The 21,766-nt window shown below is 43.1% G+C and overlaps 3 protein-coding genes across 6 annotated transcripts in view; 1 reads left to right on the top strand and 2 right to left on the bottom strand.

Annotated features, from left to right (window-relative positions):
* LOC135501891 (putative methyltransferase C9orf114) overlaps window positions 1-21,766 on the bottom strand; it is a 79,809-nt gene that overhangs the window by 2,238 nt on the left and 55,805 nt on the right. The gene's annotated exons all lie outside the window — the stretch shown is intronic.
* Window positions 694-7,200, top strand: LOC135501889 (putative sarcosine oxidase). Of its 3 annotated transcripts, none has more exons than XM_064794292.1 (8): window positions 694-883; window positions 1,589-1,722; window positions 2,681-2,813; window positions 3,145-3,596; window positions 4,354-4,477; window positions 4,822-4,965; window positions 5,346-5,505; window positions 5,628-7,200. In XM_064794292.1, exons 2-8 carry the CDS (start codon window positions 1,594-1,596, stop codon window positions 5,722-5,724), a joined length of 1,239 nt encoding a protein of 412 aa, XP_064650362.1. In that variant the 5' UTR covers window positions 694-883; window positions 1,589-1,593; the 3' UTR covers window positions 5,725-7,200. The 3 variants fall into 3 exon arrangements, with proteins under 3 accessions (XP_064650362.1, XP_064650363.1, XP_064650361.1); XM_064794293.1 differs by having other exon boundaries at window positions 1,478-1,722; window positions 2,686-2,813; XM_064794291.1 differs by having other exon boundaries at window positions 1,478-1,722.
* LOC135501887 (A disintegrin and metalloproteinase with thrombospondin motifs 6-like) lies at window positions 6,201-21,348 on the bottom strand. The gene is made up of 29 exons (XM_064794287.1): window positions 21,304-21,348; window positions 19,527-19,614; window positions 19,233-19,290; window positions 18,417-18,569; window positions 18,031-18,179; window positions 17,391-17,684; window positions 17,032-17,243; window positions 16,699-16,842; window positions 16,289-16,423; window positions 15,786-15,942; window positions 15,355-15,456; window positions 14,814-14,965; window positions 14,349-14,521; window positions 13,804-13,943; window positions 13,387-13,507; window positions 13,006-13,083; window positions 12,525-12,682; window positions 12,132-12,273; window positions 11,605-11,743; window positions 11,082-11,286; window positions 10,660-10,807; window positions 10,283-10,399; window positions 9,721-10,058; window positions 8,549-9,449; window positions 8,078-8,209; window positions 7,750-7,902; window positions 7,206-7,382; window positions 6,738-6,922; window positions 6,201-6,359 (listed from the first exon to the last, which is right to left on the bottom strand). The coding sequence occupies exons 1-29, from the start codon at window positions 21,330-21,332 to the stop codon at window positions 6,201-6,203; spliced, it is 5,139 nt and encodes a 1,712-aa protein (XP_064650357.1). The 5' UTR covers window positions 21,333-21,348.

The raw sequence follows: 21,766 nt of genomic DNA, 5'->3' as shown, positions 1-21,766 counted from the left end.
CTATTTTTTGAGTGGAATGACAAAGCATCTTTGGCAGTGCCCGTGTGACTGCAGAGTAAGGCACCGTGTCTTCATTCCAAAAATCTTTAGTTTTCTACTTTCCTTTCAGAAATATCCAGTTCTTTATTACACTTATCTACATGTAAGATCGAAATATCAAATGCCAGGAAAAGAAAAGACAGATTAGAATATCTGTTATAATGACTTATCAATGTCATTCTGGTGCTCGGAGGAAAGTTTGGTTAAAGAATACGAGCCTGACATAAGCGCAGAAGCATTGGGCGGTTTTGAATGATTTGTTGTAAACCTCAGTGTGTTACGACCTAGTGCACGCAGTGAACTTCATTCTAAGAAATAAAAGTGTTTGAGCTTTTGAAAAACTTTTAGATATTTCCTTTGGCCAATACAATGAGCGTATCTTGTAGAGGTTTTTCAACAAAGTGATTAAAAAGACAACCGTTAACTGTTTCAATTTGAATAAAAAACCTCTAAGAGGTACATTGTATACATATACATGTACCTGGAATTGGAACATGCTGCATTTTTTCACAAACTCTATCTCATATCTGCACGATTCGTCCGTTGCTACACCGTATAGGTATCGACATCTATTGTTTCATCGAGTTTCATACGCCGTGTTTTAAGTAGCATCTTCATGGAATGGAACATTCGGGGGATTTTTTGAATGCGCGAAATGAGTGGCGCCAAAAATCCACTCCGCCCAATCAAAACGGCTCGTGCTGTGCCTGTAGAAAACAGCTTGACGAAATATCCCGAATGCTCCCGATAATTTCAATGGTGAGGTCGCGCTCTGTTTAGGCATGCGCCGCATGTACGACGAGAAGCTCTGGTCTGAAAAATCCATGTAAGGATATGCTTCAATGTGAGTATTCAGAAAATCCATACCGTTATCTTATCATGACAAGCTGTCATTCGCTTGACGGCCTGACGTATGTCGTGTAGGCCGATGTAGGCTTGAATTGATATTCCTGGCAAAATTACCATTTGGTCTACAGATACAAGAGCAAAATATACAGTGTGATGTACGAGTTTTATGAAGGTGACATGCATACATGTATGTGATACCGCACGCAAGGCGCATGCACGTAAAAACGAATGATACTGGTATCGATCAATAGTGTGGAATTGTGGGATATCCGATGCTAAAATGGCGCGAAGTTCGGCTTCGGTACACGCTCAATGCATTCTACTGTTCTTCGGTATGAGCAATCAGTTATCACAGTGTATGCTGGTATAAAATCCCAAATCTGAACAAAGTGCATATACTACGTCCAACTATCCAGCTCCGATCTACCCAATCGTATATTCACAGTTGACTGTGGCAGAAGAGAAGTAAACTAAGAGTCACTTGAGGCAACATGAAGTGAAATACAGTTGTTAAAGGCGATCAGATACACACCTGACATTCTCCTTGCATTTTTGCTCTGTTGACGTACATTCTTGCCTCACATGTCAGAGAATGTTGGATGATCTCGTCAAAGGTCTCTTCGGTTATCTGCTGTACGAGTTTCAACCGAGCTCTGCTACCAACTAATGACCTGCAGCATTGGCGTCACTTTTATTCAAGGACCAATGATGCAGCAGCCGATCTATGACGTCATCATTATTGGTGCGGGCCTGTTCGGCTCCTCAGCAGCTCGCCATGTTTCGAGACTGGCGGGGAAGAAGAGAATTCTGTTGATTGGCCCAAGTGAACCCAAGGTAAGCATCTCGGGAAAACAATGTACACTGTCTGTCATCTTATTTTGCGCGGCAAGGGGAGATGCAGCTTCCACGACGCCGCCTAATGTCCCCGGCTAATAAAACATTTACAGTGGAACCCCGGTCGCCGACCACCCAGCTCGACCAAGACTCGCCGGTCCCGAATGGTTTCCTCTCTAATTACCATTACAAGGACCCCGGTAACACGACCACCCCGGTACTAAGACCACGACCACTTGATTGGGCGGTCCCAATGACCAATTCACCCCTCTAACCCGACCAAAGGGCCTAATTGCCGTGAAAAGACGAATGCTGCCACGATTTCTGTTAAGAAATTGATTGTTCACATACATCCCAACTATGCTGTTTAACACCTTCAGCGCCGAACCACGTAGATCTAAATCCCCCCTCCCCTTTGAGCAGGTTATCGGAGTCTCATGGACGTCATGAAAGAACTTCGCCATCGCCATCTTCAGGGCACGACAGGAACTGAAACTGAAAAGACCAACGGTATTTTCAGTTCCTATCTTGCCCTGAAGAAGGCGATGGCGTAGTTCTTTCATGAAGTCATTTAAAGTTCTTAACTACGCCATCGCCATCTTCAGGACAAAGTAGGAACTGAAACGACCAAACGGTATTTTCACGGTCTTTTCAGTTCCTCCCTTGCCCTGAAGATGGCGATGGCGTAGATCTTTCATGAAGTCCATGAGACTCCGACAACCAGCTCAAAGAGGGAGGATTTGGACCACGTAGATCTGTGGTTCGGCGCCGAAGGTGTTAATGGCTATGATTTTTCATTTCTAATCATGGGTTCAGTGTCCACTCCCCCTCAAGGCAAAAATCGTTGAAATTGACCGAGAGAAACTGAGAAATGTCCAAGATGAGGAGGGGGGGGGGGGGGGGATAACACAAATCCAATGAGGTGTGAACCTACATTATATTGTGTCCCTATCTCCAGGACAGGGATGCATCTGATATATTCTCCGCCCACTATGACGAGGGAAGGATTACGCGGCTTATGGAACGGACACCTCTGTCGACGAAACTGATCAGCACGACCCAGCAGTACCTGGCTTTAGAGAGGCAAGCAGGTATGCAGTATCATAATCCGTGAGGCAAAGACTATTTCGCCAAGATCTGATTTTAAAACTTCATAGAATTGTGGAAAATATCGACTTCAACAGACATTGCCCATTCAGACATATCATACACGCTGTATACTACTTTCATAAGTCATTTCTTCCCGGCATTTCTTTAGGCCTACTGTATACATGTAAGTTATTTCTTTGTTTTGTATGTGAATAACAGGTGGGAAATTCCCACTCTCTTTAGATAGTTATAGGCGAAATCCTGGGTCCCAGTGTCTAAGCGAAAAGAGAACTTATCCTTGGGCCTGACGATATATCTTTGAATTATTTCAAGGCGTCCAGTTCTTCAATGAAGCTGAATACATACGGGTTCAACCAGAAGGGGACAGTGGGCTCGCAGACAGGAGGAGCGTGGCGAAAGAACTCAACGTAACAATGGAAGAGCTAAACATGTCGGAAGCACGAAGAAGATTTCCCCAAATAGACTTTAAGCCTGGAGACATTACTTTGGCAGTCACAAAAGACTGTGGGTATATAAACCCGAGAAAATTCATACAAGCTCAGCAAATAGTAGCAAAACAAAATGGCTGCGTCATCGTTGATGATATCGTGAATTCGGTTAAGCCATCTATTAGGGGTGACCTTCAACAGGTCATCACAGCTCAAGGTCGTTTGTATTTTGGTAGACGGGTATTGCTGGCCACTGGTGCGTTCACTGAGTGTAGGAGTCTGCTGCCAGTGAATTTATTGCCAAAAGTATTTAATTCAAAACAAAGCTATGTACTGGTAAGTTTTTTGTTTACAAAATAGGCATTTGAAGGTCATAGACAACACATGTGGAAAATGTCCAATGTTGATGACACGATGTGGTTGCAATTTGAGAGCTTTGGCATGTTTGGCCATCCTGGAAGCTGTCCGACTGTCCTTCATAAACCGATTGGGTTTTCATTGAAACTCAGACATCTGAGGCCTATCATTAAACATCAATGTGGTCGTGAAACGTGACATTGGGCGCAATTGTTTCACTTCATTCTTCTTCAGCGGCCGGAAAACAGTGAAACCATGAACTCGGACAATGCTTGCAGTAAAAGGGGGCGAGGAGGGTCTGAAGCCCTTGTTAGCATAGAAAACATTGCCTGTTTCAGATGTGTTCCACTCCAGCATAACAAAGAGGCACAACTTATGAATGAATGAATGAATATAAGAATTTCTATAGCGCCTGAATTAAAAGAAAAACTTAAATTCTCAGGCGCTTTACAAAGCAAAACACTCCCTGAAAAGGTGTTGTTTCAGGAGAGTTTTGAAAATGTCTATGGAACCAGCAAGCCTGATGTTGGAAGGTAGCTGGTTCCATAGAACCGGTGATGACTTGTAAAAAGAACGGTCACCAAAGGTTTTGCACTTAGTGCGAGTGATCACCAAAGTTGGAGCAATAACAGAGCGGAGATGGTAGGTGGAATGGTGCCTCAGTCTGACCATATCACACAGGTACGTAACGTGTGAGAAAACGGTATACTTTATCATGCCAGTATCTTTCTTTTAGATAGAGATCTCAGAAGATGATCACACCAAGTCATTCACGACGATGCCAAATATTGGAATATTCCGTAACTACCAAGGCACTAATTTCTTCTTCTACATTATGCGCCCTATACGATACCCAGACGGTAAGAAACATATCTGAGACGATAACTTTGTATCAGATATTTCATACCTTTGCGATATAGGCGAATACAAAATCGATATTGGCTTATAGCTTTCGGTGTAGAGGGGAAAAGTCCCCCCCCCCCAGAAAAGTGCTTACTTATTGAGAAGCGACAGATTAAGGCATGGTTTTAAAGAAACCATTGCCTTTAATACCTCAGAATCTAAAGCAATTGCCTATCTCATTTATCAAGATGTCGAATAATGGGATTTACGCGTGTGGGCATTTCGGGTGATTTGTAAAACCCTCCAAAATAGAATTAGTATGCTCTTTTGATAAAGCTAATTGTAACAGTTTATCTTTCAGGCAAACTCTACTTCAAGATCGGTCACGGTGAGGAGGTACCTTCCGAAGCCTCCAGCCCGCAGGAGATACGGGACTGGTTCAAGTGTAGGGGGAGCCCTGAGATGGCCGGGCATTTAATCAAAGGTTTCCATGACATACTGCCAGGTGAGAAAACACCCTACACTCACACACCATTACAGCTAGTGCAAAACCTATCAGTTCACTATTGTAATGGGTAACCGATAGAACTTTGAATTCTTCAACAGCTTCCTAAAGTGGATTATTTGCCAATCAGAAGCCTTCTATCATACCTCTTTCATCGAGGAAGTATGAGAGAGGTCTTTTAATTGGCCCACACTAATGCCCGGGAAGGCATCCCAAATACATTACTAAGTCTGTTTTAGGAAGATGGCGAATGGAAACATGGAGACAATGGAAACATATTGAGAGTTTAACATTTCACTTCGTTTCAAAGTATATAACAGCTAAGAAGCTAAGAGAGCCACTATCATGACTACACACTTCATTCTTCTACTCCATTTTAGGTGTATCAGCTTTAAGCTATGCGATAGACAGCTGCGTGACAACAAACACAACAACAAGCCATCCCTACATCGACATGATCCAGTCGAATGTGGGAGTGGCTTTAGGTGGGTGTGGGAAGGGTGCAATGATTTCGGACACGGTGGGCCTTATAGCGGCAAGGTAAGGAATCATTCAACTTGATCCTACTAGGGGATTTTTTTTGGGGGGGGGGGGGGTCAGTCTCCATACACTGTCTAGCCACACTATGAGATTCTCATTCACTTCGTTTTTTTCCATTTCAGAATGATATTGAAAGGAGCATGGGACCATGATTTTCCACACGAACCATTTCAGTGTATGACAAAAACGGTTGGAAAGAGAGTTATATCTAAATTATAGAGGTCGCTACTTACAAATGGACTAAGCTCTGATGAACCAGACTCCAGTGGGAGGTACTTTATGATTATAGTATGCTAAATTGTCATTTATTCTGAGTGAAAAACAAAGTATTTGGCATGTTTTTTTGGGAAAATGGAATTGGACTGTCAAGCCGGGGTAACATCATCCTCTTGCAAACAGGGCCTACAACGCATGAGGGAGTAAGTATCTATCGAGTGAAATGGCCTGATATTGTCAGGATGGGGTAACAATCTGTGGTTCCTCATATTTCCGTGTTTCCATACAACAGGCAACTAGGGAGAGACTATTTATTTTCAGTAGGTTACGTAGAAAGAGAAAAGCCATGTCATTCAATATTTCAGCATTCCAAAAAGGTGAGGAAAAGACTCAAAAACGGAAACACTGAAATATGCTACACACTTGAAGAATGATAATACTGCATGCACAATAGCTAGATGAATTTATTGAAGAATATTTCAATCTACAGCAGCGTAAGAGGCCGAATAACCCAACCAGTTGTCACTGTCATCACTAACAAACTGAAGGTGAATGTGAGAGCTGTCGGAAACCCAGGTGAATTTCTCCTTTTTCCCGCACAGCTTATCAGTGGTCCGCTGGCTCCAGAGGTCCGTAATCTGAAAGTAATGCATTAAATGAGAGTAGTTAAGGTATAAATGAAAATCCGGTAGTAAAACTGACTTGCATCCAAATGGGGTAGGCCTAAAATGCGTCGGATGTTAGAGGGAGAATTGGGAAGAGGTAGCCTTGAAAATCGGTTATTTCTGACATACGGCCTTTTGCAAATGTTTACATTAGTTACCATTGATTGGATCAGACTGAAAGAGAGATTGTATTGGTCAAATTAAACAGGAGTTACAGAAAGTCACCAATAGGGGTTGCTTCAATCACACAGTTCACGAAACTATTTATGCTTGTAGAGGAACTGCTGAATATGATACAACGAACACATTTTAACCAAATTAGATTAAAGTTCAAATGCGAATTTCACTTACTATTAGGTAGTCACATTTACACCTGCTGTGCAACTCTACATCGAAGTGCCAGAAGGTCAAGGACACCTTCTTATCGGGATGGACGGTAATAAACGTCGTACAGTTAGTGTTCGACTGGTATCGGTTCGGATATCTTGGGCTGGTCACGTGACCCTGGAGAGCATCCATGGATTTACTCCTGCAACCTGAACATTCTTATTTCACTAAACTTAACCACTATTTTCAAGGGTTTTTTCTCTCACATATTTCTATACTGTATTGGGACAGAATGTTGTTGGACTCCGTAAAAGTGGCTTTATCAGGTCATACATGTTTGCATTTTGGGTGAATACTGCTACCCAGGTATGCTTTTGTCGTAGGGCCTCAAGCCAACGATGATAGGCACTTGTTTTCATAATGATAGTGAAAAGAATGAGGTAATGCCTGTATAATTTCAGCATACACCTATCCAAATAAAACTATACCAACCAATATCTTCGTGTTGGCCTTTTGTCGTCACACTCCATTCAACAACAGCAGGTTCAGGGCGTCGCCTCAACAGCATCTCTATGTCGACCTCGTAGGCCTGGACTTGAATCGGAAGATCAGTGACATTGCCACAGAACTGGCGGATGACCTTGGTGTCTCTTAGACGCAGGAACTCGCCTTGTAAATACAGAATAAAAAGCAGAGTGGCTTACTCGTAGAAATCAGGACAGCCCTCTGTATCAACGAGTTCAAAGCCTCGGCCTTAGTTTCCATTGCACGACGAAAACCGCCAATAACTATGGTCATAGTTCCCAAAGATCAGGGCATATTGCTAACAAAAATATAAGAACGTACGACGTTAAAAAAGTTTGACGACCATTTCGTATTGCGACACCTTCCTTTTAACATATCGGGTAAATTTTACCCAAACAAAATCGTTGACAAAATACTATTACATCTACTTCGTAGCTCTTTTTCAAACTTGCAAAACCTGTGTCATGACGATCTACGCGCCAAGGCTTTTCACGAGAATCAGTGCGGTTACCTGCGTCACAATCCACGTAGACGGGTGGCAGTTTGAGAACTACGAGTTCTCCTATCCTCGCGCTGATCGTCTTGGTGCACTGACCCCATATGATCGAGAAATTTCCCCTGGATTCGAAATAGATGTCATCACATCGAGGTTGCTCGATGTCAACTGCAAATAAGAGGAGATTAGTCAAGTTAGACATTGGAGAATAAACCTCATTTAGATTGTAATGTCCCCGTCCACTTCTGGATGCCGTATGGAGATCCCGGTGGAGATATATAAACAGTACCGGAACTCAAAATAGATGATCCCGCAAATTAAAGTGACAATTGTTCAAACCTACCTTTGCATACTTTGCAGTAGCGCTTACAGTTGTGTGTCGCCCAGATTGCATAGGTTTCAGAATGGCAAATGTCGATGTTATATCTCGGGCAGTCTAGAAGGTCTTCACAGACTTCTTTCTTCCGCGTAGGCTCTTAAAATGAGGGAAAGGCATGAATGACTACAGTAGCCACTGCCACACATATTCTCATGGAGTAAACTCATGTACTATAAAGGTTTTTGGGCAAACGCAGGCAAAGCAGTTAATAATTTAGCGTGACCAAACTAGAGTGATATTTCTCACATTTCTAGCAAGGTAGGATTTCGTCATCATCAGGCCCATAAGTACTCCGATTCCCATTTTGATTTTGAGGGTTTTAGATAGTCACTGGATTGAAGATGATCGAAGATGTTCAGTGAAGTGTGTCGTACGTAACATTTTGAGGACTGTTTATGAAAACGTGGCTCCGTTGGACTAGACTGACTTACATACCTATACAAAAACCACAAAACTTCCTGCAGTTCAGTTGACCCCATTCCTCATAATCTTTGCAGTCTGACTGTTTGTATGCATCGCATATCTCAACATCTTTACAAGGACCGGACGTTTGTGCCACATCAGTTGAATTCCCGCACAACCCACAATATCTCTTGCATTTATCCTCTGCCCATTGTGGGTGATCTTTGCAAACACGTTTATTGTATTTGCCGCACGTGTCGAGACTATCTTTGCATTCGTCTTGAAGAGTAGGCGTTGTGACATCTGTGCATAAGCCACATGACTTCCGGCAGTTCACGCCTGCCCAGTCTGCATAATCTGTGCAGACGTTTGCATCGTATGATGTGCAGTCAACGGTATCAAAACATCCCGACACAGATTTGCAAAATCCACAGAAATGTCCACAATTGTCTTGAGCCCACGGTCTGTAGTCATCACAGACAGTTGTTTCGTACAAAGTACAATCAACTTTGTCTGAACATGGTTTAGCAGTTGTGGGTGTGGTTGGCAGCACGCCATTATTTGTCTCCGCTTTATTGCACATCTTGCAATATTTCTCACAATTCCTTTTCGACCAATCGATATACTCGGTGCAGACATCCTCTTCATATATCGAGCAGTTGACCTTGTCTGTGCATGGAGCGTGTGTCGTTACGGAGACGTCAGGCTCACAGAAGCCACAGAACATTCGGCAGTTCTTTGAAGCCCATAACTCGAACTCGACGCAGACGTTTTCATGGTATGCACTGCAATCTACATTGTCGTGGCAAGGCGTTGTGGTCGTCGTCACAATGATGACTTGGTTTTTGCAGAAGCCACAGTGTCTCTTGCAGTTCTTCTTTGCCCAGGTCTCGTACTCGATACACATGCCTGGGGCATACTCATCACAGTTCACCTGGAGAAAAAAGAATTAAAAATTAACTGCATCATTGGGCTAGCTGTGACTAAAACGAATATCTTGTCTAGAAGTTTTGCTCAATTGTACAATCGTCTTCAAAGTAAAATGATTTCAAGAAAAAACAGAAATATTATCGGGTCCTTATTAAGATTGTCGCCCACTTCCATAATGCGTTGGAAGCAGTATGCTGTAACACCGGCAGTTGTAACATCCCCCCCCCCCCCCGAGATCAAAACTACATACCCCTTAAACATGGGATCACAATTACCTCATCTTGACAGTCCTCTGCTTCCATTATCTGCAGCACTGCATTCTCCCAGCATAGGTCACACGTGAGTGGACATTCCTTAATCGCCCAGGTCTTGTTTGCCGAGCAGGTCTGTTCATCCAATCCACCACATTGCCCACCATCCTTGCAGTTAACCTGGGAAATGTCCTTCCCGTCCTCTTTTGTTTTGTTTGCGAAGTCATCCACGGAGTTGTTGCACATGTTACAGTGGTGCCGGCAATACACGATGGAGTACTCGGGGAAAGACTCACAAGTGGCCTGGTCAAATGACTCGCAGGTGGACGGTGATTGGTCCATGCATGCTTCATCAACTTCATCTGAAACAAAGATAGGGTATATCAAGGTCCATCGAGTTTTAGAATAGTTACGTGGCATCACTTTTCAAATGAAAACATTCTCAGCTGAAGGATCTCGGAAGGGCATCAAAGCTAGGGTCATATAGGCCGACAGATGTGCGTCTTCATCACATAGTAGCTAAAACCGCATAGAGAGATGACTAACAGGAAGGATGAGACAACTTGTCAATAATGTTTAAATGTACCTTCGTCGCAAAATCCACAATAGAGCGAACAGTAGAGTTCAGCCCATTCTTTATACTTGTGACAAACATCCCAGCCATACTTGCTGCAACCCATAGCCCTGTTGGTGCACTTTCCCACTGCAAAGATAAAACCAGCAATGAAGGAGAGGATGAGCGGGATCGTGCCATGTAAGGGTCAAGTTTGGAATCCACGTTTTTCCGAACCAGCTTTTCCCTCTCGTGCCGCATACTGATGCACTAAACTGTTTAACTGGGAGCACTAGAGCGATCTTAAGTTGTCTCTTGACCTGATAAACGAGACCTGTGGCTCAATCAGAAAAACTGTCGAACGCTAAGAGAAAAGGCCACTTCATAGAAATAAGCTTGCCTGAACTCACCCGTACACGGTTTTTCAAAGCAGGGAGCGAGTTCAGGTGGCTTAAACCAGGAGCTGCACTCTGATTCTGAGACCTCTTCAGCTGTATCTTCATCACGAAGGCATGATACCTCTCTTGTAATGTTGCCTAAGCCACAGCTCTTTGAGCACTGAATAGCAATGGGAAAGTTTCATTTTGAATCGAGGACTTCTTTGCAGTTTCCGCAATGCCACGTCGGCATCAGCATCGGCAAGTGAAGTAGGTAGAGATAGCAAGGAAGTTTAGGCTTACCAACTTAACCCGTAGTGTGGATAGTGTAATTATATATTCTTGCAAACACTTATATATTCAACCACATTCTCAAAACTAGAAAAGGGCACTTTGCCGCCTTGTGCATCAGAAGACCATTGCTTTATGGAATATAATAAGTATAATAAGTATACCTCCGACCAGTTCCCAGACTTCCACACACCGGGACATTCAAACGTGTTACACTCGACCACATCCGGTGGTCGGACAAGGTGGCTACATGAGGTATCATTCAGGATCTCTATGGAGGTGCTGGTGGAGATCACACAGCTGAAGAGCATCTGCCTCGTGCCACCACCACACGTCTTGGAACAAAAGGTTTGTCGCAATGATTCCCATCTGCAATGCCAATTTTGCAAGCAATGAGAGGTAACATTACGGGTCAGGTAGGTTTGTACTACCATCAGAAAGGCGGCCCTTTGTGGATGACAGCAGTAGCCAACCGAGAAGACTACATGAAATCTTAACATGAGGTCATTTACGGAACACAAGACGGAAGTTGTAAGAGGATAGGGAAGAGGAACATCAAAGAACAGAAACTCATTAAGTGATGGTAGAGTTGTTGCTATTCATGACAATACGTTACACGCAAAGTTACCATGTTTGGACAGAATGTAAATTTGAAATGTCAAGAATCTGTTACTTCGACAAGCCTACCTCGGTGGACATGGCTGGGTGTTGCAAGCTTTGCTCCTTTCATTTGGTTTCTCCGTAAAGTCGCAGAAGGAGTCATCAGCTCTCATAGCAGTTTGATTACCAGTGATGTCCAGACAGATAGAGATGCTGACCGTCTTCCCTACAGATAGTGGGATATTGCTGATGTGTATTTAAATTTTCAGATTAATTTGAGTATTGAAACAAGGTGTAAATGGATTTCCTTTCATATTATATCGAAGAGTCAACTACATGTATATAAAAGCTACAAAGCTATACTGATCTGTTATTGAACAACCATTTGATGCAGTACCGGAGAAGCGGGCAGATTTCACTTACGAGTAAAAGTTACAAATCTGACGAAGAGTACTATAGGAACTACTTATAGCGGTGAATCTGTTGAAAAAGTGGCCAGAGGGTGAAACGCGAATACATTCAAAAACGCAATGGCCTCTTCGAATTTCAAAAGCTTTGGTATCCTACGACCTCTCTTCGCCATGCAATTCTAATCTATTCATCAATGCACATACCCCTGCCACATGACTTGCTACACTTGGACCACAGGAGATCCCATACGTAGCGACTGCTTTGGACATCAGAGTCCTGGATATGATACTTGTATGTTATTTCTGGGTCAACACCATCATATTCATCACCATACGATCTCCATACCTTTCACGAGACAAAATAATCGGTTGTAACACAAGACTTCCAAAAACGTTGGTCATATCGTATTCTAGTTCTGATCAAGTGACAATGTTGAAAAAATGCTAGCTTTTTCCGCCAACATATCATACACTTTCTCGGACTGAAGTAGATCGGTGTTCCCATCGTTCTTCATAGGAGGTTCCTCTAAAGCATAATGTCGCTGTCGATTGCAAAATAGCTTATCATATGATGCGAGTTTCTCTCAAATCGCTTACCAAAGCTTCTAGGTTGATGGGTACAGCTCTCGCAATTTTGATTATCTCCGGAGTACCAGCATCATACGAGGCTAGCACACCTTCCGACTCGTACAGACCACCATTGCTGGCCTTACCTCCCTTTCCGTTGATCAGATATGTGCCATTGACCTTGAGAGCTGAAATTGACAGGTCTAGCCATATTGAATCACAACACGTGATAACTTTTTGGACAAACACATGCAGATACAGCAAGCTGGCTTAGACTTACGACCATTCCCCATCCCCACATAAATATCAGCATTTTGAATTGGGAATCACAGCCAACCAATATGATAATATCAACCACGCCAACCTTTCTGTCGATATTCAAGTTACTGCTGTTAACTGTGAGGAAACCTGTTGTACCGATATCTGAAAACAGGCGATCTGACATTACGCTCCAACTGCTAGGACCAGTTTGATTCGGGAAACTGATAGAAAACACCAGAATCCGACTTACCCATATGAGTGAACATGTTTTCATTCTTGATGGTGATTCCAGTGCTGCCATTTTGAATTGTCAGAAAATCTAAATATTCTGAAAAAACACATCAAATAGCGCACTGATAAGCCAGGTTACACAATATGGCGAAAGCTCTGGGCCATGACCACATAAGCATACCATGATCCCAAGTCGATAGGCTGCATGCCACCCACGGCATCTTTACTAGAACTTCGATCAACTTCGTGGTTATTTCGTTCATTACAATCGCATCACCGAATATCTTCACCTAAAACGACTGGCCGCACCTTTTTACCTTGTTGGACCGAATATGATCGCTTACAACCTGAATACTAATCTTCGACTGAAGGTTTTTTTAGCACCTTATTCAATACTTACCATGGGGAATCCCCGCATTCCAAGCCCCTTCCACCCCGATGCAAGTATCATCATACCCCTGGCAAACGCCGCAATTATCATACTTCTTGCCGGAGTTGAGTACACCGTCACAACCGAACTCCTGTAAAAGTAATGAAAACAGTACAACACACATCTGGGGAGATCGACAGACTGCAGCAAGGGTAAAAAACGTATCTACGTGAAAGGTTTCGGATACGTGTCTAAAACTTCCACTACTTCCATCTGATAGGCAAAGATTGATGCATAGACAGCAGTAAATTCAAGGGATTCCCTATTGAGGTTCCACAAAGACGTGGAATTGAGTCGTTTATTGCCATCATACCAATTTTAGATTCAAAATCTTACACATTTGTTTCATGTCATCTACAACTATTCAGGGGACCTTCCTCGACCTACCTCACATTTTCCAGCCACGCACCGGTATAAATAATCCACGATGTTCCCCTCACAACTTGTCCCATCCGTGTATTTGGCTCGCCTCATGTGCACAGTTCTTTGCTCACGCCCTTTGCAATACATCTGACACTGCTGGCTAACTGGAGCAGACAAAGCAAAGTATGAAAAGGATGGCATACGCAGCAAGCAAGTTGTCTGAGAACGGGTTCTACTCGGTCTCCGCATTCTGTCTCGAGTTTTCTCTCTACCTCTCTAGGTTTTTACAAGTTCACTGCATTTTGAAATCCTTTTGGGTGCCAATTGTAATCCATAGGCTAGTGACTTATTCGCCGGGCCAGAAATCAGGACTCCAGAACAAGCTACTTGGTATTTTGCTTACCCGCAAAGATAGCAGGTACAGTGCATCATTCAACGGACATGGCAAACGATGTGTCCACATGGGGTAATGAGCCACCAATGTTCAGATTCTAAATCAGACACCTTTATCTCCCCGCTCCTGCTCCCCTAGAGAGGGGAAAGATCGCATCCAGGTCTTTCATACTCACTGTCTCTCTTTTTGTCAGGGATCCAGTCATAGTAGACTCCATTGAGAGGTTCTTTGTTGGTGTCAGCACATTGCTCCTCCTGATATTCATCTTGGGATGTCTCACAAGGCTGGATGTTACAGATGTCGGCCATTAGGTCCACTCCTTTACACTTGGTACCGCCGTAAAGAGGCCTAAAAAGGTACAGAAGAAGATGGTACATATAGTCATAAAAATTTTTACTGAAGGAGACTCGTAGAGATTAGGAAAGGTGCTGTACACACCCAGGGCACCACGCAGAACTAGACAGCGGCATAGATTACCAGACACAAGTGGGCACTAGGCAAAGCCCTTTTCACTCAGTTTTTTTTACGATCTTGGCCCTTGTCAAAGGGTACACACCTCCCTTGAAGGGCAACAATGACGTACGATATCCACTAAAAAAGCATCGCAAAACTAAACAGACTTAGATCTTTGTAGACTTACTTTGGATTATTACAGTATCTTTGCTTGATTTTGACCCCTCCACCACATGTCCGGCTGCACGGGGACCAAAATGAAGACCAAGAGGACCAACTTCCATTGATGGCTGACGGCCCATCTTCACCATACTCAGTGCAACCACCCCCAGTACACCACTGCAAGAAGATGATATTGAATTATTTTAGGCCAATGGGACTGTTGGGCCAGGTCTGATCATCGTTTGATTTAACATGTGAAAACTCCAGAAAGCTTTTTCAGACAAAGTAAATGTGCCGAAGACTTGCAACAGGAACGCACAGTATATAGCACGGAGTCGTCCCCTGAGAATTAGGACCATTGGTATGATTGTCTTTCCTCGAGAGAACTCGGAATATATCCCATTGTATGATTGTGATATCTTTTAGTTAAGCCTTCGGTCTGTAGCTATGCACCTAAAATCAGTCATCGAGAATTAGAAACATAGGGAAGACTAGCTCTCCAGGGGGCTTAACTTAGTGGCGGTAAGTCACTCGCCTCCTTCTCAAACAGTGTAATTCACTCTTACCTTCCCAGTACCACACTCGGTTCCTTCAAGCATGGGGGACCTCGAAGCTATGCACATTGCCATGTTGCCCGGGTCGTAGCAGACTAGTCGACGACAGGGATCCTGGGGAATATCAAAAGTGAAAGAGATTGATTAATAAAGTGTTTGTGGCAGGTTTCCTTTAAGATCGATCGATAACAACACTGTTATCACTCGCCGAAGTATATGCCATACATGACTTTCAGTCGCGGCCATCTTTCGTCTCCTGCATGACCGGAAACCCAACTGTTGATTGCGTCGTTTCACCCCTGCTTGAATTGACTGCCATCATCATATGAGTCTACATTATTTGGGTATGCAACAGATTGCATCAGTTTTGCTCGAGCAAAAGCATTTGACTTTGGCTCTTCATTTTTCACAGTCTAATAAGTTTAGAAAGATGAGATGCTTACCCCCAGTGTTATCTCAGTGCTGTTGCACCATTTCGACGACGGGCCCTGGTAGAAACCACACTGTTCGTTCATGTTGTAGAATGACCCTGGCTTGTCTTCTGGTGGGCGCCAGGCGTCGGGGTGTGGAGTATCAGCAAGACAGTTAGACCCTGTCGCTCTGAAATAGATGAAATCATTCAATTTTATTTCCGTTTCTACACTTAATTTGTGCCATCACATAAAACCCTTTGAGAAAAGAAAGCGAATAACTAGTATCTTCGGAGGAGCCGGAACAGCCGAGCCGATGGATGTTTACCAAAGAAAAACATTGATAGTTTATCGTGAGAAGTAAAACTTTAAGAGAGATTAAGTTACGTCGCTAAACTTACAAGAAATACGGCTCCCATGCCGTCCTCATTCGAGACCTCCACCAACATGTTTATTCATGATTCTATATATGAACGTTCTCGTGACCAAAAAGAAGCAACTAAAACATGTAACATGAACTTCACGGTTGTGCCTACCTAATGAATTCCCTGTAGGCCTCGACGCTACACTCAGACCAGAGCAAGGCAGAGGGACCTATCCCGCCATTGTAAGCCATCATATACGTCTCGGCTTTGCAGTTGTTCCCGTCTCCATCATGATCCATCCCTAATCTGAAAGTAATATGATTAGTTTAAATGAAGGAGTGTGTTCCAGAGAGTCGGTGCGGGTATCCCAATGACATGAGCTTGAATTTTACGCCCTTGTCTCTTCTCTGAAACTGAATTTCCTCTTCGACCTCATTAAATTGAAGGAGAGTTTCAAATCGTTGAAATAAATCTTTATTCACATAAGTGTTAATAGTTCCTAATCCGGACCGTTCACTGGCACAAACTGAGAATTGGTGTCATATTTAGTTATGTTAAACATATGAGGATTTTCTGCTTACGTGTGTCCGAGTTCATGCGCTACAGTCAGGGCCACTTGCAGGCCTCTGTCCCTTGCTAGGACACATCGCTTATACTGGACGCACATACCACTCTTGAAGGCAATCCCTGAGGTTTTCTTTAGACCATCGTATATCAGATCTGATCTGAAGAAGCAAAGACTCTAATGAACTTCCATTCTCTCTAACAAAGCGGCCTCTGAAATCTAATTCTGACATCTCTGATGACTGGAGTCGACCCATTGCAGGAAATATAGAAGTTGAGAACAGCGAGCAATCCTTGGAGGAGGGGCTTTACTTTCATTAGCAGCGTGTAGGATCAAGAAGCTGTCCTACCTAGTTAAGAGGATAGCTGCATCATACTGCAGTCTTTCTGACTTTGCTCCAGCTCCGTATATCTCCTCCTGCCAAGCACAGAACCCTCTGAGAGTCTCTGTCGCATCCACTACGACAGTGAGTCCTTTTACCTCCTCCTCGAATACGACCAGTTTCACTATACTCAGATAGAGCTTGGCGCCAAAGCTTTGATCAACGAAGGTCCCTGCCACCTGCAATCAAAAAATCCATTTATTATCAAGATTCCCTGCGAAAAAAATTGGTGAAGAGCATTGTTTGCAGTGAACACATCTTGACCGTCACACGTGGCCTCTATTTGGTTGTTCGAAGAGGAAGAGGAGAATAGTGGGAAATCTTACTGCGTTTATCACCGTGTGCACATATAACTGTATTTCGGATCGATGTGTGTGGAACATATGATGATCGGCCACCACCATAAGTTCCATGTACCGGGCCATCTTTGGATCAAACGGACGATGTACATTCCTGAATATTCTCGTCAAGTCTCGTTTCACTTGACAGCCGCCATCTTGTTTGCTTTTGATGACGATATGTGGTGCTCTCAGTCTTGCATCCCGTTTGAATCTCCCAGCATGCTTGTTGAGGAGAGGATGGATGTAGATCATCTGTGTGTCCGTTGTGATGACTCCTTTCTGCAATGAAGTATATGTTCACCCAGGATAACCACAATTCTAAACAATGTGTGAATTAGTCGAAGTAGGAAATGTTTGCACGGCTATCAAAAGGAATAAGGCTGTAAGACTAAAGGGCGTCAGCCCAAACAACACAAAAATTGACATGATAGAAGAATACGCATATTCTGTCCCCTCCCACCTTGAAAACTGCGATGGGGGAGTCCGAAGCCAGCTCGACACGAATGACTCGGTCAAGAGCACGTTTCCTTTGTTCAGAACATATTTCTCTACATACTATATGCTGAAGTTGATATCAATGACATCTTTTCAGTGGAAATAAGCTTAAACATACGAAAACACTCACCAAGCCATTGCACGTTGACAGAGCAGCATTGACAGTGCGATTTTGCAGAGATTCCCCGAGGTAAAAGCAATGCCGGAGGGTGTTGCCATTGCCTAAACATGGCTCAACTAGCCTCGTACCATTCGCACTCAAGTGATGGACTAAACATCCTGAAAATAGGATACAGTATTTGAACAGCTGTCTTGACAAGGATGGGAAAATGTATGTTGCAGATGGTTAAATGAGTGGAAATACGAGCGAAAAAAAGTACCCAGCCCAAAGAAGGCAAACGGCATGCACAGCAGCGAGACGAAGAACAATACCCCCTACCAGGGCCGTTAAATAGAAACCATGCTAGAATATTATGAGAGATTGCTATATTTGATGAAGTCTTTCTATATACCTGCCTGGAGCTATAAGGTGATCATTCCTCTTCAATCTCAAATGGAAAGGTTCATTAAATGCTTTGAACCAGTAGTCAAGCTCATTGTCATCCTGACTCGAACCCGTTTCTCTCTTGTGGCGCCCGTATCTAACATCGACTATCTCATACGAAGGGACTAGAAAATGAAAGAAATTACAGGTTACTAAGGGGATCCCACCAGTCAACCGAGAAATATCAAGATGTACGCACCAAATGCAACTCTTGACAATGCCCCGACAACTTGCCAGTCCATAATGTATCATGTATTACTGATTTTGGGACACGTTTCACTAAGGTGGAACATTTTCTTTGGACAAAGACACTACTTCCGCTACATCGTTATGACCTTTCCTATCTTGGCAACCGTGTAGGAATTATCCTATTTACACTATTCTTTCAGAAAGTGACAATAATCAAATCGGACATAATCTTATTTTTATTCTGTCATGAACATGATATCCCGCTACTCAGCAAGATTGCTTTTCTCCTTGAAAGAAAATGAAAATGTCTCTGGGAAGCATCCAAGACAACTCCCGCGACAACCACTGAAGAAATGGCGGGTGTGGCTGGGATGTGACGTCACATCGTTGCTATGGTAAGGATTATGGCAGGCTCTATAACGGAAATGTCGCCGGAGAACTAAAGATGTGGCCACCCGAAGAAGAACTCCCAGGAGGGAAGCACACGTCTGCTGAACTTATGTCGTCCTCTGCCTGATACGTTCTCGAATTCAATTCATTCCTAAATACCAACATGGAAGACGGTGCGCGGCGGGATTGGGGGTGGCGGGGTATCTTACCAGTTTCTGTGTTGCCGAAGTAGTGTTGTTTTTCTTTTGCAGAGAGTTTGCTGTAAAACTGGAAAGAAACGATATGTTGCTGAAAAATTGTGTGGGGTACTGAGAAAGAAATAATTGATGATAGGAAAGACGTTATTGTTTGATACGAGGGTTTGAGTCTGCTGATAGTCTGCTTGCAGTTGAATTCCGTAGTTTGCTTCCGTTCTGTAGAGACACAGATCAGAGAATGTCACGCCTGCATCATTTTCAAAGGGAAATTACAACGGTTTGAAGGCATATCATAAACCTCCTTACCTGATTATCTGCAGAATCCTCGCAGGAGCCCGACTTGAAAAGCAGAAACAAGAACACTGCTTGCTGCACGGCCAATGCCACCGTTGTCCTAGCAGGAATAAATGTGCAGAATCTCATTTCTTGTCCGAGTAGCGAGAGAATAGTATCGAGGAAAACAAATGATATGACGATAGGTCGCTAAACGGATGCACTACATCACTGGTGAAATTCGAGGGTAAAATTATCCGTGATCACTGAATAGATTTGATAGCTTTTGATTTGTTCACTGGCAAACGCAGTCGGCAAGAAACAGAATTCGATGTCTCTGGTTGGAGAATACGGCGATCTCATGAATTACTGGATTGCTAACTTTTGTAAGCTGTACACACTAAATCGGTGAGAGCAGTAAAATGACAGCCAAGTTTTTTGCATGCCGGTATCTTTGATATTTGAAGAAATTTTACAAATCAACCCATGTGGTCGAGAACTCATACAATAGGCCTAATTATATATCATTGGAAGGCCCGATACTCTTTTGAGTTATATCTGTATCATTAATCAGTTGGCGAAAAACTCAATGGCTATTTGTCAAGAATAATGACATTTAGGGCTATTGACATTTTGACTTGTACATGTACATGTAAGCCTACATACAGTATATCATTTTCTGTACAGGAAGTCAATATTGTTTTAAATAAGGTATCGACATTTGAATTCTATTTGTCAACTATTTAACCTTGGCTAAGATTTGTCAACTCTGATTATCAGACTTCAATGATGACCGATATTTTATTTAATTCATTGGAATGTCAACCGACATATCGATCAAACTGTACAGACTGACCAAGTGTATACTTAGTAATGTCCCAAATCTGAACAGAAAAGAAAATTGGAATTGCGCTGTCTCTTTGGTAAGTCGAATAAAAATGCATGACGAGCCTTCAGGGTGGAGACAAATGTTTGTAAGAAGTATGTGTGATCTGTATACATTCGACTGCACTTCGGGAGTGGAATTGGCATAAGTTCATAGGAAAAAAAGAGTTCAAAAACGCGAAGTGAATGAAGAACCACAGACCTAACGACAATTTAGAAAACTAAAACACCAACCAGAATGTTACTGATTACCTGGATGGGGCTGACAATATAGGATCCTGAGGCGTAGGCTTATGATATTTAGTCTTGTTGTATTCGAGCTCTGATATTACTTTCAAACTGTATTGATTACATTGGAAATTGAACCAATTTTCAATAAAGTAGACGAAAGATTGCACTTTAACATGTTTAGGGGGGCGTTTTACTGATATACAAGCAGAATATATGGATTATTCACCATGATGTGCTCTTGTTTAAGTTTTTTTACATCACCACGGTGAGAACAGCGTACTGAAAATATGAAATGTTCAGGGAGCACATCGACCATGGACGGAGTGGGGTCGACGGGTGGGGTGGAAAATAATACTGAATTCCTTTCGCTGGTGTTGTTCCGATAGCGTCCCTTTTCGAGGCCGTAGGTGGGAATTTTCATTTTCAATTTTATGACCAAATCCCCATAGTATGAGATAGTGACCCACCATTTGCTCTTAATTCAATCTGCCTTGGACTATACTTAATAGCATGACGGTTCAGGTCAATTCAACGGCGAACGCGGGAAACCGCCGGTGTGGGGCTTGCTTTCACAGGCGTTCGATTTTGACCTAGGTTATTCGCTCGACAATGGTAACTCGCTGGTATCTCGTGAAAGTGCAAAAACGCATCGTTAATGGTAGTGTCGAGTCCAACCTCCAGTGTTAGTACTCACCAGTAGCAGGAGGGCGAATTCACTGACATCTCTATTCACGGAGCGGTCACCTTGTGAAGGAAGATAATCTAGATGCCTGCTGACTGTCCCATTGTTGATTCCATTATCAATGCATGAACGAGATCACAATCACAGAGAAGGCCGAAGAAATTGAAATCTTGTTGTTATCGCCTTAATTTCAATTCTGCTGATTTCAACTAAATTTATAGACTTTTAATCATCTTCTGCGTGCGCTCTTGAGATCCGAGCGTTTTTAGTGACCTACGTTGTGGGCATAAGTTGGGTAGGGGGAGGACATTTGTAAAGCTAAAGTCCATTTTGTGTTGGCGTGCGTAGAGGTATAGAGGCATAGATAGGGAATAGGTTGTTCACCAAGTATTTCATGTGTGCGGCCTTTACCTTGACGCTGTCTCAGACGCACATGCCCAGTTCTCACTACTCATCATTATCAGTCACATTTACA

Source organism: Lineus longissimus, chromosome 17 (assembly GCF_910592395.1).
Source record: "Lineus longissimus chromosome 17, tnLinLong1.2, whole genome shotgun sequence".
Taxonomy (NCBI): Eukaryota; Metazoa; Nemertea; class Pilidiophora; order Heteronemertea; family Lineidae; genus Lineus; species Lineus longissimus.
Note: the sequence above shows the minus strand (reverse complement) of the source record. Positions and strands in the feature narration are given on the sequence as shown.